Source organism: Cynocephalus volans, chromosome 10, assembly GCF_027409185.1.
Source record: "Cynocephalus volans isolate mCynVol1 chromosome 10, mCynVol1.pri, whole genome shotgun sequence".
Classification (NCBI taxonomy): Eukaryota; Metazoa; Chordata; class Mammalia; order Dermoptera; family Cynocephalidae; genus Cynocephalus; species Cynocephalus volans.
Genome location: NC_084469.1, coordinates 104756010 through 104772512, shown reverse-complemented (window position 1 = coordinate 104772512; position 16503 = coordinate 104756010). Strand labels below are relative to the sequence as shown.

Sequence of the window (16503 nt, the reverse complement as noted above, 5' to 3'; positions counted from 1 at the left end):
GGGATGAGGCAGAGGACAGAGACCCCCAGACTGAGAAAACCAGAGGCGCTAGGAAGATGCAGCTAGATGGAGAGTCAGATAGACCCAGGTATGGGGGAAGGAAGGGAGAGAAACTTGCAGATGGGACCCCAGCTCCCTCCTCCGAGGTTCTCAGGTCCCACCCGCCGGGTGCCATCTGTACTTGCCATGATTTGACACTCTCATCAGGCGTACCCTCTGTCCTACACATCTTCACACAACCTTTGACATCAACACACAGTCCCAGCCTTTGAGGACACTGTCCCTGACACTCCATGACACCCTCACCCAAAAGTTCACAACCTCACTGAAGACACAGTGACACCTCACTCACATGGTCACAGTCACACCTATAGATACACCCACAGATGCCAAGTGACACAATCATGGACTCAGACACACACATATGACAGAGACACAGGAACTCCTACCCCACACCAGAGTGACACCTCACAGTTATAAACACAGCCCTGTAGGTGCACTGTCTAGTGAGCACCTTGTCACACGTGTGATCCCTTTCAGACATGGCCACACATCATCACACAGGCTCACACTGCATGGAACATGCTCATATGTGGGCACCCACACATATGGGGCACCCTCACTGTCACACCTGGACACACATTTTCAGACACTATTTTTCTTTTTTTTTTTTTTTTTGCGGCTGGCTAGTTCAGACACTCCATCACCAACACATGCTCCTTCAACCCTGAGTCAGACGCATTGATTGGGCGGACACCCTGTCCCACAGTGCCGTTTGGGGGCCTGTAGGGGCACTGGATCCACTTCTACACATTTGAGTCAGAATAGACATCAGTCCCCAGCAGAGACTGGGATGGAAGGGGAGAGAGGTGAAGCCCCACCCCAGTCCCAGCAGGGATATCCCCTGACAATTCCAAGTCTGGGTCAGCTTGGCCCAAACCTAGACCAAGGGTGTCCCCTGGTGGCCATATCTAGTCTCTGCACACATCCAGGGGCAGGGATGGCAGGTGGCCCGGTTGCAGAGCCTGAAGCTTTGGCAGCGAGGACAGGCCCAGTTTGAGCACACAGAGCCCTAGAGTCCAGAAGTGAGAACCCAGACTCCATATTCAGAGCCGGTGATTCCAGAATCCAGCATCAGAATCTAGATTCCTATGGTACCAAGATCTAAAATCCAGATCCAAGAATTTAGAACCCAGAATCTAAAATCCAAAGCCCATACTCCAGAATGCAGAGTCCAAAACTCTATGTCCTATTATCCAGAACTGGAATTGAGACCCAGAATCCAGCTCCAACCACCCAGAACCTAGAATCCAGAGACTACCCTGCAAAATCCAGATCTCAGAACCCTTCAGTTCAGAGCCCCCAGATTAGAGCCATGCAGAAGGGGCTGGTAGGGCTGGGACAAATCAAAGATGAAAGAAAGGAGCCCACAGTGACCACACAGAGCCTCTCTCAGCTGCTGCCTCTTCCCAACCTATCCCGTGTTCACACACACACACACTCACACACACACACACACACACACGACACAGATACTCCAAAAGGATCCCACACACAGACCCACACCCCCAAGCACACAGCCTGTGTCAGAGGTATAGCATCACACACACACACACAGTCACACATACAAGGACACACGTACACCCAGACACCCAGACACATAGAACCACCATACCCTACTCTTCCGGCATGGAGACACACTCATCTGTGGGCCCGCACAGTCTCCATACCACCAAACTCCAAGACACACAGCTACCACGTGGAGACACACAAAAACCCACAACTCCCAGCTCTGCACCCAGACACACTCACAGAATTGTGGAACCTGGGACGTTTGTGCATACACGCACACGCAAACACACATACATGCACTCCCCCAAGCGCAGAGCAACCCCATGTCTTGGCAGCCATGCAGCCCCTGGGAACAGGACCCCAGGGACAGGACTCACTATGCACCCCCGTGCCTACCCCAACCCTCCCCTGCCTGGCCGGCTGGCGGGCTTTAATACAGATGCCAAGCTCATAATTGTAACTGAGGGTGACAGGGTCACCTTGAGCCCCAGATGCTCGCGCGGTGACAGATGGCGTTGGCAAACCTGATTAGCGGCCCCCGTGCCAGCGCCTGTGGCACCTGCATCCCCCACCCTCCCCCGCTCCCCCAGCACTCATTACCCACCCATTACTGGGCCTGGGGGTGGGGGTAGGGGCCGGCTGGCACTGCCTGGGAGGGGGCAGGGACTCCAGGCCCCCCCTGGCATCAAGGTTCCCAGCTGGCTCCCCTGGCTGGCAAGAGGTGGGCACAGCTGAGTGGGGGGAGGGAAGCAGGCGCCTCGTGCCCATCAGAGAGGGGTGGACCCCCAGTGCCAGAGCTGAGCTGCCCTCTCGGACGCCACCTGGGGTTTGGCACAGAATCCCATAGGATGGAAAGAGGACGCACCCCCCGAGGGACCCCCCAAGACCCTCTTCTCCAGGGCCCTTTGAGCATGGCCTTGGGAGCTGCCTGTCTGGCCGTTCCCATCCCTCTGCACAGGCCTGCAGGGTCGGAGGTCACAGGCTCCCACGCCCCACTGGCCCATCTGTTTCCGTGGGTTCAGCCTCCTGCTCCCCACACCTGAGGCCTTCCTTCCTGAGGCAGGAAGAGGGCTGAAGGGGACCTGGCCAGCCCCTGCCCTGCACTCCAGGGGGCATTTGGAGGCAACACTGACAGCGCCACATGTCCCTGCGTCTGTGCCAGACAGGCCCATCTGCCAGGTCCCTGGTTCCAGACGTCCAAAGCCAGGCTGCCCTTGCCTGCCACAGACCCTGCCCCCCAGCTGGAGAGGGAACACCCCCCAATGCCCACACCCCATCACAGGACCGCCCACTCCCAGGGAACCCCGGTTAGAGAAATACACACACACACACACACGCAGCTGGGCTTAGCCAACCTTTATGGTTCCTGTGGAATGCCTGAGGGAGGAGGGTAGAATACAGCAGCCACCATCAAAAGAGGCAGCCAGGAGCACGTGGGTCCTGCCTCTGACTCGGGGACCTTAGTTTTCCCCAGCAGCTGCGTCTGCCTGCCTGCCTTGGTTTTTTTGGTGTTGTCCCTAGGACAGGGTCATTGCTGTGTCTCTTGGTCTGGGTGGGGCTGTCTGTCCTCCCTGCAGCTGGGAGTGTGTCTTTGACTCATTCTGTGAAAGGCAGTTCAGCCTAGTGGTTAAGAGCAGGTGCCACACTGCCTTGGATTGGAATCCCAGCTGTGCCATTTACTGCATGTGTGACCAACTAACTGTGCCTCTCGGAGTCTCAGTTTTCTCATCTGTAAAATGGGGCGATGTTAACCCTGTCTCATTAGGCTGCTGAGAATTACACGAGTACCTGTCAACACTTAGCACAGGGTCTGGAGAATATGTAGTCAATACACGTGTTCTATGATGGTGGGTTATCCAACCCCACAACTGGGGTGTGTCTAGTGTCCCCTGGAACAGGATGAGGACTTTGGGGACCTCTGTGCCTGTCCCTGCGTCTTTGGGCTCTTGACCCAGCACACATCATCCAGGTCAGCGTCTTTCTCGGTCCGTCTCCCCCGTCTCTCCGAGGTGTGAGTCTCTGATGATGCTTAGCTCATGCCTTCGGGCTGCAGGTGCACCGCTCCACAAGCACGGTGGACGTCTTCACCCGCCGACGGGAGGCTGGGCTCCCCACCCAACACCACAGGACCACGGGTGCCCAGCGCTTGCGAGCGGGCACACAGCTGTTGCAGAGGACAAGCGAGGTGGGGTCTGAGCTGGGAACGTAGAGAGAGGAGCAGTGGCCAAAGCAGAGGTGATTGCGGAGGCGGGCGGCCATGCAGCCAGGCTGGGAGAGCACCTGGGACCAGAGAGGCAGGGACACAGGTCAGGCCGTGGCTTCTGGGGCTGGAGTGGCGAGCATGATCGCCCATCCGCTTCCACCCCGTCTGAGAGGCGTGGATGCTAGAGCTAGGCTGCCTGGGTTCAAATCCTGACTCTGCCATCTCCTGGCTGTGTGGCCTGGGGCAAATCACTCAACCTCTCTGGGCCTCTGTTTCTTCACTTGTAAAATCATCAAAGTTCAACCAGGAAAAGAAGAAACCACTCTAGGCCTTTCACTGGAGAGGATGAATGCAGGGAATTTGATAGAGGGACCAAAAAGCCAAGCAGGAGGCAATGAGAAGACTGCCTCGGATTGGCACGAGCAGGAAGCCACCCCTGAGGCTGAGGGACAGCAAGAAGGGGTAGTATTATAAGGGTCTAGTTCAGATCCCCACACTGGACAGTCACCAAAAAAAAAAAAAAAAAAAAAAAAAAGGCATATAAGAGCCCAGAACAATGAAACAGAAAGCCCTTAGCCTATTACCTGGTACAGCTGGTGCTCAGTAAATGTTAGTTCCTCCTGTGATCCCCTCCATCGGAGCGGATCTACCATCTCACCCCCAAATCATGACCCTTCTCTCTTTAAAGCTGCACCTTCCTCCCTCCCTCAAAAGAGGCTTCTGTCTTCCTTAGAATAAAATCTATGAACGTCAAGTCAGTGACAAAATTAAAAAAATCCAAAGTCTTCCCTGCCACTCAGAATTCTGCATATGCTCTGCCCTGTCACCTCCTCACCCTGTGCCCTCCACCTGGACCCCTCTCCCATCCACCCTTCCCCAAACTCATGCTACCCCCTCGCTTCCTCAGAAGCACCCCCAAAGGAAATTTCACCCCCTGGTGGCCTCTCTCATGGCGCTCTAATCCCTCTCTCTGTGTGCTCGTAGCAACTTACAGTTAGTCTCTTCGGGGGGACTGTTGCTTTATTATGTCCCTTTCTCCCAGAATATAAGTGTGAAGACAGGGACTTTGTCGTGTTTATGGCTGTAGCCCCAGTAGGTGCTTTATAACAAGAGCTGGCTCCATGCTAAACACCTAACTCATGAACTCAATCTTCCCCACGATGTCATGAAGCCAGTACCATGATTATCCCCATTTACAGATGAGGAGACTGAGGTTCTGAGAAGTCCCTTGCCTAAGACCATGAGCTGCTGAGGAGGCTGGTAGCCTTAGAGCACCTTCGTGCCCCTCTGGGACAGTGGCTGCTCTGGAAGAGGATATGTAGCTGGGTTCCAAGCCAGGAGTCTCTTGTCCTAGGCCACATCACCAAGACTCATTAAAGGTTTGCTGAGCAATTAACAAGCTGTAGGTCGTGGAAACTGACACCTTGCCCGGCATGGTCACAAGCACTTTGCATGGTTCCTCAACAATTATTAATCTGTTTTGCAGAGGGAGGAATTGAGGCTCAGAGAAGGGAAGCTACTTACCCTGCTGGGTTGCACAGAAATCAGTTCAGGTAGGATTTGAACTTAGATGTGCCTGTCTCCAAAGCCCGAGCCTTTGTCAGCACACTGTATGAATTCCCAAGGCCCTTATGGAGAACCAACTGAATGCAGCCATGACAATGCTCTTCACACCCATCTCATTCAGGCTGTCCAATAGCCCTTAAGAGGCAGGTACTACTATTATGCATTCAACAAATACTGAATGCCTACTGTGTGCCTGGCTCTACTCTAGACCCTGGGGACGGGAATATAGCAGTGAACAAAACAAGGTAAGCATCCCTGCCTCCACAGGGCAGACATTCCAGTGGAGAAAGCAGATGATAAATGCAGTTACAAAATAAACCTCATACCGTATTAGGAAATGAGGTGTGCTACAGAGACATAAAGCAGGGAAGGGAGTGGGGTGGGAGGTGCCACATTTTTAAACAAATGACATTTGAGTAAAAATCTGAAGGAAGTGAGAGATGGGACCATAGGATATATGTGGGTGGAAGAAGAGCACTTAAAGCAAAGAGAACTGCCAGTGCAAAGGCCCTGGGGTAGACAGAATGTTGGTGTGTCTGAGGAAAAGCAAGGAGGCAATAGTGGCAGGAACGAAGTAAGCAAGGGGGAGAGTGGGAGGAGGTAAAATCGGGGAGGTAACAGTGTCAGAGAGTGCAGGACCTTGTGGGCTGCAGGGAGGACTCAGGCTTTGGTTCTGAGTAAGGTGGGAGTCACGGAGAGTTCTGAGGGGAGGAGGGACACAGGTGCTCCCAGGCGCCCCCTGGCTGCTAAATGGAAAAATAGACTTGGGGGGTGGTAGGGGATAGCAGAAGCCTGGGACGAGGGTGTGGGCAACTGCGCTGGCCCAGGTGGGAGAGGCTTATGCCCCATTTTACAAGGGAGAAAACTGAGGTTCAGAGACATTTAGGTGAAGGATGCAGGACCTGTCTGGGACCACAGCCTGTGCTCTCTGCCACCATCAAGACCCCGCCCTCGCCTTCCCCCTGCCCACACACCCACGCACCTGAGTGAAGGGCACAGCTTTGCAATTTTCCTGGGTCACTTCCCACGGGTCTAGTGGCAGAGACACAGTGGTGGCCTCCTTCTGCTTATGCTGCAGCCCACCTATCCCCAGCCGTCTGGTTTTCTGCAGGCCCAAGAAAGCCTTCCAGCTGCTGAGGGCAGAGGCCAGCACCAGGGGTACTGGGGTGCCTTGGCCCAGAGCCCGGGTCTGATTGGCTGCAGCCCAGGACTGAGGTGGGCGGGCCCAGGGTCCAGGCCTCCCTGAGCCTGTGGGCAGCCAGGTCCCAACAAGCAGGCTCAGGAGAGGGGTCAGCCGGCCAAGGAGCATTTTCCTGTCTGTCTGTCCTTCTGTCCGGAACTGGGCTCAGGATCCTGGGCAGTCGACCCTGCTGTCTGGTGAGTGGAGTCTGGGACCTCCGGACCCACTTTTAATCACTTGACCCCATCAGGGCAGCCTGGGAGGTGCCTCTGTAAACCCACAGCGGGGTAGGAGAGTAAATCCAGACCTGCTGGGTTCCTGCACCTCCTCCCATCCTCGTGGGGAACATGGGGGTTGGGCCTGCAGTGTGTGGGCTGTGGGGACCAGGAAAGGCAGGTCTGGAGATAATGGCTGAGGAGCACAGTGCCTGTGCCCCTGGAGGGCTGCTTTTCCAATCTTGGGGTCCCATTTAGCAAAATCGCACTTTGCATCCAGGCTTCTCTGGTTTCAATCCCAGCATTGCAACTTCCTGGCTGTGCAACCTCAGGCAAGTCCTTTAACCACTCTGGGCCTCGACTTCCTCTTCTGTAATATGAGGATAATAACAGTCCCTACCTAATAGGGTTCTGAGGACTTGAGGAGAGAATATGTAGGGAGCTTAAACACAGGCTGATTGAAAAAAAAAAAAAAGAAAGAAAGAAAAAAACAACAACAACAGGCTGATACACAGCAGTACCATAGGGTGTCTATTATAAGCCAAGCATAATTCTGAGACCTGGGATACAGGGGAACGAGACAGAAAATGGGTCCTCACTGCCACAGATTTTACATTGTAGTGCAGAAAACAGTAAAAGATAAACAAGATGAAAAATTGTTTTAAAAAACAAGATGATTTCCGTCTTAAGTGTTAAGAAGATATTAAAATGAGATGCACCTTCAAAGGGTCAGGCCGGGGGGCTTCTGTCCCCAGGGTGGTCAGCGAAGGCCTCCCGGAGGAGGTGACATTTTTGCAGACACCTGAGATGGCACTGGAGGCGGTGGGAACAGCCTGGTGGGGGGTGGAATGCTGGAAGCGAGTAAAGCTGGTGGGAGCTGCGTCCCAGGCTGTGGGGCCGCCGAGGCGCCTGGGGGGTCCCAGCCGGGCCCTGGCACCTCCGCGCTCCACTTCTCGCACCCAGGTGAGGAGCTGCGAGGCGGCCGGGGCCGTGAGAAGCGGCGGGGCCGGCCCTTCCCGCGCCCCCGGGAGCTGAGAGTCGCGATGAAGCGCGCTCGCCCTCTGGCGGCGGCTCTCGGGACTGCGCAGCGGCCGCGCCTGGGACACCTGCCTCCGACGCCCACCTGAAGGTCCCACTCGGCTGCGCTGCGGCCGAGCCCTGACTCTCCCCCTACCTGTCCTTCCGCTGTCCTCTACACCCAGTTAACGGCGGTTCTGTCCTGTGAGGTGCAACGTCTTCAAACTTTGTGGGTTTTTTTTTTTTTTTTGGCTTCAAACTTTGGAGCATCCTTGATTCCTCTCTTTCTCTGACGCCACCCCCACCCTCCGCACCCGCAATCTGATATGACAGCAACTCCGGTCCTCTTCAGAATCCGCCCACTTCTCATCCGCTCCTGGTCCCCCGACCTGGGCACGGCTCCCATCATCTCCCACCAAGACCTCCTGCCAGGTCTTCCAGCTCCCGCCCTCGCCTCAACAGTCTATTCCCCCCACAGCGGCCAGGGGGCGCCTGTGCACACTTGGGCCAGGTCCCTCCTCCGCTCAGAATCCTCCAAGGCTCCCACTTTCCTCGGGGCAAAAGCCAAAGTCCTCCCTGAGCCCACGAGGCTCTTCGCGATGTGTCCCCATCACCTCCGCACCCTCATCTCCCTACACTCTGCCTCCAGCTACACTGGGGCATCGCTGTTTTCCACACTCATCAGGAATAATCCCATAACACTATGTGGCTATGCAAGACTGTGGAAGCTCCTTAAGTTTCTTTTTTTTTCTTTTTTTCTTTTTTTGGCGGCTGGACAGTACTGGGATCCGAACCCTTGAACTTGGTGTTATAATACCAGGCTCTAACTAACTGAGTTTACTGTCCAGCCCCTCCAGTTTCAACAAGGAAAAGATAACACAAAACTAAGTGAAAAAGAAAAAGATTAGAACAGGGTGTCTGGGCCGGCCCGTGGCTCACTCGGGAGAGTGCGGTGCTGATAACACCAAGGCCCCGGGTTCGGATCCCATATACGGATGGCCGGTTCGCTCACTGGCTGAGCATGGTGCTGACAACACCAAGTCAAGGGTTAAGATCCCCTTACCGGTCATCTTTTTAAAAAAATAAATAAATAAATAAATAAAAGAACAGGGTGTCTATTACAGTGGCTTTTTGAGGAAAGCGGGAATTTACAGCTGTTGCTTGCTTGTATTTGCATATTGAAAAGGGTAGCAGAGTTTTCCTACTGAGGAGGGGCGTGGAAATGGATGGGATGAGAGGCTTCACTTCAGACTTAAAATTTTTTTTAACCATGTGCATGTATTATCTATTCAAAAAGAAACTTAAGGTCTGGCCAGTGAAAGGATTGCTTTCAAAACCCTTTCTCTACCCCTTGCTTTGTAAGTAAACTATTTGGGGGTATGCAAATAAGTATAGATAAATTATTAAAAACACCTTTGTAGTCATTACCCTGACTAAGAAATAAAAGATTATAGATAGGAGAGAAACTATACCCCTGTCAAATCTCTGAGTTTACCAATTTTAACTCTCATGCCTGTATTTATAGTTTTACTGCATATGTGTCTCTTCAGAAAAGATACACGGAATTGTTTTGTGTGGGGTTTTTTTGTTTGTTTGTTTGTTTTTGGTTTTTTTTTTGGTTTTTTTAAAAAGATGACCAGTAAGGGGATCTTAACCCTTGACTTGGTGTTGTCAGCACCACGCTCTCCCAAGTGAGCCATGGGCTGGCCCCTGTTTTGGGTCTTTTAAACTTAATATACCTGGTATCATAATATATGCAAGCTTTTAACTTTCATCTGTCTTGGTGTTATAATACCAGGATCTAACCAACTGAGTTTACTGTCCAGCCCCTCAAGTTTCAACATGGAAAGATAACACAAAATTAAGTGAAAAAGAAAAAGCCACATACTTTCAGTTTCACAGCTGAAGATTATTCTACTGAACATATATGCCCCAAATTTATTTCTCCATATCGAATTGTTAACTATCACAAACGATCCTGCAAGGAATATTCTGAACAGGACTCTTTTGCTTCTGGCTTTCGTACTTTATCTGGGAGTTTACTCTATATCAGTGGTTCACATTTCCAGCTGCACATCCAAGTCACCTCTAATCATGAAATCGATGCTCAGCCCTGCTGTGGGTCAATTACACTGTAATCTCTGGGGCTGGGACCCAAACATGGGTGTTTTTAAGAAGTGCCTCAGGGCTGCAAACCACTGGGCTGTATTGTATATAGTAGTGGATCTCAAACTAGAACAAGCATGGAGTCACCTTGAAGGCTGGTTAATACACAGATTGCTGGGCCCCACCCATAAAGTGTCTGATTCCAGGGTGGAGCCTGAGAATTGGCATTTCTAACGAGTTTCCAGGTGATGTTGCTGCTAGCCCTGGGACCCCACTTTGAGAACCAGGGCATACAGAGCACTCTCATTCTTTTTTAACATTTGCGTAATGTGCCATCCAGTGGATATTTAGCAATTTCTTTTTTTGTTTGGTTTTGTCTTGGTGGCTGGCTTGGTGTCATCAGCACCACTCTCAGCCAGCCCCTCAATTTCTTTCTTTTTAGGCAGGGGTGGGGGGATGGCTAGCCAGTGTGGAGACCTGAATGCTAAAAAAGCAATTTACTTTTTATATTTTTATTTTATTTCATTTTATTATTTTATTTTATTTTTATTTTTATTTTTTTAAAAGATGACCGGTAAGGGGATCTTAACCCTTGACTTGGTGTTGTCAGCACCACACTCAGCCAGTGAGCGAACCAGCGATCCGTATATGGGATCCGAACCCGGGGCCTTGGTGTTATCAGCACCGCACTCTACCGAGTGAGCCACGGGCCGGCCCGGTAAGGGGATCTTAACCCTTGACTTGGTGTTGTCAGCACCACGCTCTCCCAGTGAGCCAATCGGCCATCCCTATAAGGGATCCGAACCCATGGCCTTGGTGTTAGCACCACACTCTCCCGAGTAAGCCACGGGCCGGCCCAATATTTTTATTTTATTTTAATAGACAAATAAAAATTATATTTTTCAGCTATTTCTTTCCTTTTTTTTTTCTGGCAGATGGCCAATACGGGGACCTGAACCCTTGACTTTGATGTTATCAACGCCACCCTCTAACCATGTGAGCTAACTGGCCAGCCTATTTTAGCAATTTCTTAAACACGTTCTCTCTTGCTGGGCATTTGGGCTATTTCTCATCTTTTGTAACTACAAAAAAAAAAAAAAAAATCCCCTACGATGGAATATCATTCAGCCATAAAAAGGAATGAAGTACTGTATTAGTTTGCTATAGGGCTGTCATCACAAAATACCACAGACTGCATGGCTTAAACAGCAGATATTTAATTTCTTTCTTTTCTTTATCCCCTCCAGATATTTATTTTCTCATAATTCTGGAGGCCAGAAGTCCAAGGTCAAGGTGTCTGCAGGATTAGTTTCTTCTAAAGCTTCTCTCCTCGGCTTGTAGATGGTTGTCTCCTCCCTGGTTGTCTCTGTCCAAATTTCCTCTTCTGATAAGGATATGAGTTAGATTGGATTAGGGCTCATCCTAATGACATTATTTTAACTTCATTACTTTTTTTGGTGACTGGCTGGTATGGGGATCTGAACGCTTGATCTTGGTGTTACTTACTACAAGGCAGCGCTGAAACCCAGGCTGGTTTGACATCAAAGTGCCCACACCTAACCTCTCACCGAGTTCATTGGCCAGCCCCTTCTTACCTTTTTAAAGACCCTGTTTCCAAATACAGTCACATTCTGAGCGTTAGCACTTTAACATATGAATGGGGGGGCACAATTCAATGCATAGCAAGTACTCATACGTGCTACAACATGGATGAACCTCAAAATCATTCTAAGTGAAATAATCCAGACACAAAAGGCCACATATGATTCCGTTTATAAGAAATGTCCAGAATAGGCAAATTCATAGGGACAGAAAGAAAATTTGTGGTTTCCAGGGGCTGAGGGGAGGAGGGGGTGGGGGGTGCCTGCCTGATGGGTGCGAAGTTTCTTTTCGGGGCGATGAAAACCCTTTGGAATTCACTTGGAGAGTTAGCTCAGTTGGTTAGAGCTAGCGGTGTTATAACATCAAGGTCAATGGTTCGGATCCCTGTACCAGCCGGCTACCAAAAGAAAAAAAAAAAAAAGAAAAGAAAATGCTTTGGAACCAGATAGAGGTGATGGGTTGGCTGATTAGTTGAGCTGGTTAGACTGTGGTGCTGATAGAGGTGACAATTGTGGAACATGGTGATTATGCTAAATGCCACTAAATTCTTTACTTTATTTTTTAAATTATTTATTTATTTATTTTTAAAAGATGACCAGTAAGGGGATCTTAACCCTTGATTGGGTGTCAGCACCACGCTCTCCCAAGTGAGCTTAACTGGCCATCCCTGTATAGGGATCTGGACCGTGGCGTTGGTGTTATCAGCACCACACTCTCCCAAGTGAGCCACCGGCTGGCCCCTTAAATTGCTTACTTTAAAATGGTTAATTTCAGAGCTGGCCAGGTAACTCAGTGCTGATAAAATGGTTACTTTCATGTTGTGTGAATTTTATCTCAATTTAAGGTCTGCCCTCAAAAGTCCCTCCCCTGTGGCTAATTGGCACCTGCTGTATGCAGAGCCCTGGCCAGCAGCTGAAACTCAACCCAGGCTGGTTTGACATCAAAGTGCCCTATACCTAACCTCTAGGCCAATGTTTCTCAGGGTGGTCCCCAGATGTTCTTGCCTGGTAGGAAATTGCAGCTCTAAAATCCTGTGCCTGGGCTGAGCCCGTGGCGCACTCGGTAGCGTGCTGCGCTAGCAGCGCGGCGACGCTCCCGCCGCCGCGGGTTCGGATCCTATATAAGGATGACCGGTGCACTCCCTGGCTGAGCGCCGGTCACAAAAAAATAAAAATAAAAAAAAAATAAAATAAAATCCTGTGCCTGGCTGCCCATCAGTCCCATTCCAGGCACTTTTTTTCTCCTTCACCTCTGTTATAATTATTTCTGTGTCTCACCCACAAGACTGTGAGCTCCCTGAGGCCAGTGACCAGCTCTACTTCATTTCCTTTCTCTTCAAAAGTTCAAGGCATTGGGCCGGCCCATGGCTCACTCGGTAGAGTGCGGTGCTGATAACACCAAGGCCACGGGTTCGGATCCTATATAGGGATGGCCGGTTTGCTCACTGGCTGAGCGTGGTGCTGACAACACCAAGCCAAGGGTTGAGATCCCCTTACCGGTCATCTTTTTAAAAAAAAAAAAAAAAGTTCAAGGCATAGAGGAGGTCATCACTGAGATAAACCTGAATGACAAGAAAGAGCCCACCATGTAAAGATCAAGGGGAGAACTAGGAAGAAGTAATAGCGAAGGTAATGCAAAGGCCCTGAGGCTAGTGCACGTGAGAGACCATGTGGCCCCTTCTACCTCTTAATAGTTCCTGTTTCTACGTGTCGACCTACACAATGTCTATTCTGCTCAGCAACTGGAGGAGAATCATAAAACATATCCATCACTCCTCTGCTCAAAGCCCTTCCATGACTCCCCATCTCCCTTAGAATAAAACTAAAACCCCTCATCACGACGTGTAAGGCCCACATGGCTGGCCCATGCCTGACACCCTTCACTGCATCTCCTCCCTGAGTCCCCTCCATTCTCTGGGCCTTAACCACACTGGCCATCTGTCCCTCAGCAAAATCTGGGGAAAGACTTGGATTTGTTGAGCAGGCACCCCAAGGAAACGTCTTCATGTGCACATGGGGACACAGACAAGGAGGCTCACTGCAGCATCATATCCATAATCGAGAAAAATTGGAGGGGGCTAACCAGTGAGCTCAGCTGGTTAGAGCACAGCCTCATGATGCCAAGGTCATGGGTTTGGATCCCCATGCTGGCCAGCTGCCCCCTCCCCCCAAAAAGAAAAAAAAAATTGGAAACTACTTAAATGTCCCTCAAAACAGTCTGATGGAATAATTGTAGTCTATTCATACACGAGCAATATCAAGCAGAGATTTTTTTTCCAAAATTTTTTTCACCACTAAGCTCAGTAAGAAATACATTTTATACTGTGAACCAGTGGTGGCAGATTGTATTTTCCAAAGAATCTCTACAATATCTCCCATCCCACATAGTCTACACAGAATGGAGCCTTGACTCTGCCCCCTCCCCTCGTACCTGTGCAACCTTTGTGACTGGCTCAACCAATAGAATACAGTATAGTAAAAGTGATTCTGCATGACTTCCAAGGCTCAGAAAAATGACATGTGCTTCAGCCTTGTTTGCTTGTGACCCAGCCGCCATGCTATGAGGAAGCCCAAGCTGGCCCATGCAGAGACACCACCATGCAGATGTAGTAGCCAAGAGCCCAGCTGAGGCCCCGGCCAGCATCAGTCATGAGACATAAGAGAACGAAGATGCTTCCTGATGATTCTGGCTGCCAGGTGTCAAATCACCTCGACCTTCAACTCTTCCCAGTTGGGGCTGAAACGACAGTGAGAGGAGAGAAGCTATTCCCACTGGGCTCTGCCCAAATGTGTGACCTGCAGAATCCATGAGTGTAATAAAACAGTTGTTTGGGGAAGGTTTGTTAGCAGCAATTGCAACTGGAACACCAGTATAAACATACATATGTGATGGAAATAAACGTTTGCAAAACAATATTTACACTTACCACATATGGCACGATCTAATATCTGTATTCTATTCTACTTCATTAAAAATAAAAGTGGTGGGCCGAGCCCATGGCGCACTCGGGAGAGTGCGGCGCTGGGAGCGCAGCAACGCTCCCGCCGCGGGTTTGGATCCTATATAGGAGTGGCCGGTGCACTCACTAGCTGAGTGCCGGTCACGAAAAAGACAAAAAAATAAAATAAAATAAATTTTAAAAAAATAAAAAAATAAAAGTGGTAACTCCATGTTCATAGCAGCGATGTTTACAATAGCCAAAAGCAGCCCAAATATCTATCGATGGATTAATGGGTAAACAAAATGTGGTTAATACACCCAATGGAATATTATTCCATCTTAAAAGGGAAGAAAATCCTGACACACGCTACAACATGGAAGAACCTTGAAAATGTTATGCTAAGGGAAATAAGCCAGTCACAAAAGGACAAATACTGTATGATTCTGCTTATACAAGGTAACTAAAGTAGTCCAATTCGTAGAGATAGGAAGTAGAATCGTGGTTGCCAGGGACTGCGGGGAGGGGAAAAAGGGGAATTTCTGCTTAATGGGTACAGAGTTTGAGTTTTGCAAGATGAAAACATCTGGAGATTGATGGTGGTGATGGCTGGACAACGGTATGAATGTCCTTAATGCCACTGAACTGTGCACTTAAAGAGGTTAAGATGGTAAATTGTGTTATGTGTATTTTGCCACAATTTTTAAAAATAAATAAATAAGAAATAAACTCATGCTGATTGTAACCCATCTTACTGATTTCTTGAATCAATAATGGGCCCCATAACCCACAATGTGAAAAACATGGTTACAAAGCATGTACCATAAATCTACAGGGGATCCATGAGGAAACATCTGGAAAACATGAGGTTGAGTGAGAAGAGTAAGTTGCAAACTAATACATGCAGGAGAACATTTATGTACACTGTTTGAAAATATGTATCGTAGTTAGCTCAGTTGGTTAGAGAGCGGTGTTATAACACCAAGGTCAAGGTTCAGATCCCCTTGCTGGCCAGCTGCCAAAAAAAAAAATGTACACACACACACACACACACACACACACACACACACACACACACACACACACACACACACACACACACACACACACACACACACACACACACACACACACACACACACACACACACACACACACACACACACACACACACACACACACACACACACACACACACACACGGTATATTTTTCCCACAGACTCCAGATAAGTAGTGAATGCATAAAGGCTGGTCCTGGAAGGATAAGCTAATTTCTTTCTTTTTTTTTTTTCAAAAGGTGACTGGTTGACTTGGTGTTGTCAGCACCACGCTCTCCCAAGTGAGCCACGGGCCGGCCCTGGGGTAAGCTAATTTCAATGTCATTGTAACTCCTGAGAAGGGTGGTGAAGCAAAGAGGTGGAATTTGAAGGAGATTTTAATAGTATCAGTCAAATTTTATTGAAAGGAATTTTTTTTTTTTTTTTTTTCCAAAGATGACCGGTAAGGGGATCTTAACCCTTGACTTGGTGTTGTGAGCACCACGCTCAGCCAGTGAGCGAACCGGCCATCCGTATATGGGATCCGAACCCGGGGCCTTGGTGTTATCAGCACCACACTCTCCCGAGTGAGCCACAGGCCGGCCCCGAAAGGAATTTTTTTTAAGATAGAAAGGAATCGAGCCAAAGTGTTAAATCTGCTTGATGACATAAATGACTACTCTTCTGTCCCTGTGAAATAATTCATTAAAAAAAAAAAAAAGAATTAATTAACACTGTAAATAAGAATGTACAAAGCCACTCCCCAGGATACACAAGAAACTAACACAAGTGGGTGGGAGGGACTCAGACAGTGAACTAGAGGATGGAAGACAGGCGGAATTAAGACTTCTCACTGTACCCTCACATTGTTTACATTTTCATTTTTAAAATGATAAACTATCTACATTGTATATTGATAAATTAAAATTTAAAAACTAAATTTTCATTCTAAAGAAATAAATAAAATTGTGAAATCTAATTCTACAGAAAAGTGCACAATACATACACACAGATTAAAGAACAACTATAACTTGGGAATCGCTTCAGTTTAAGACAAGAAATAACA

General features: G+C 49.3%; 1 protein-coding gene across 1 annotated transcript; it reads right to left on the bottom strand.

Moving 5' to 3' along the window:
* Window positions 1-3606: 3606 nt before the first annotated feature.
* DAND5 (DAN domain BMP antagonist family member 5) lies at window positions 3607-6650 on the bottom strand. Its single transcript, XM_063109196.1, has 2 exons — window positions 6324-6650; window positions 3607-3852 (listed from the first exon to the last, which is right to left on the bottom strand). The coding sequence occupies exons 1-2, from the start codon at window positions 6648-6650 to the stop codon at window positions 3607-3609; spliced, it is 573 nt and encodes a 190-aa protein (XP_062965266.1).
* Window positions 6651-16503: the final 9853 nt, after the last annotated feature.

Coding starts and splice junctions, on each gene's coding strand:
- DAND5 (XM_063109196.1), bottom strand. CDS start 6,650: ATGCTCCTTGGCCGGCTGACCCCTCTCCTGAGCCTGCTTGTTGGGACC. Junction 3,853..6,323: donor AAGCTGTGCCCTTCACTCAG/GTGCGTGGGTGT, acceptor CTCTGGTCCCAG/GTGCTCTCCCAGCCTGGCTG.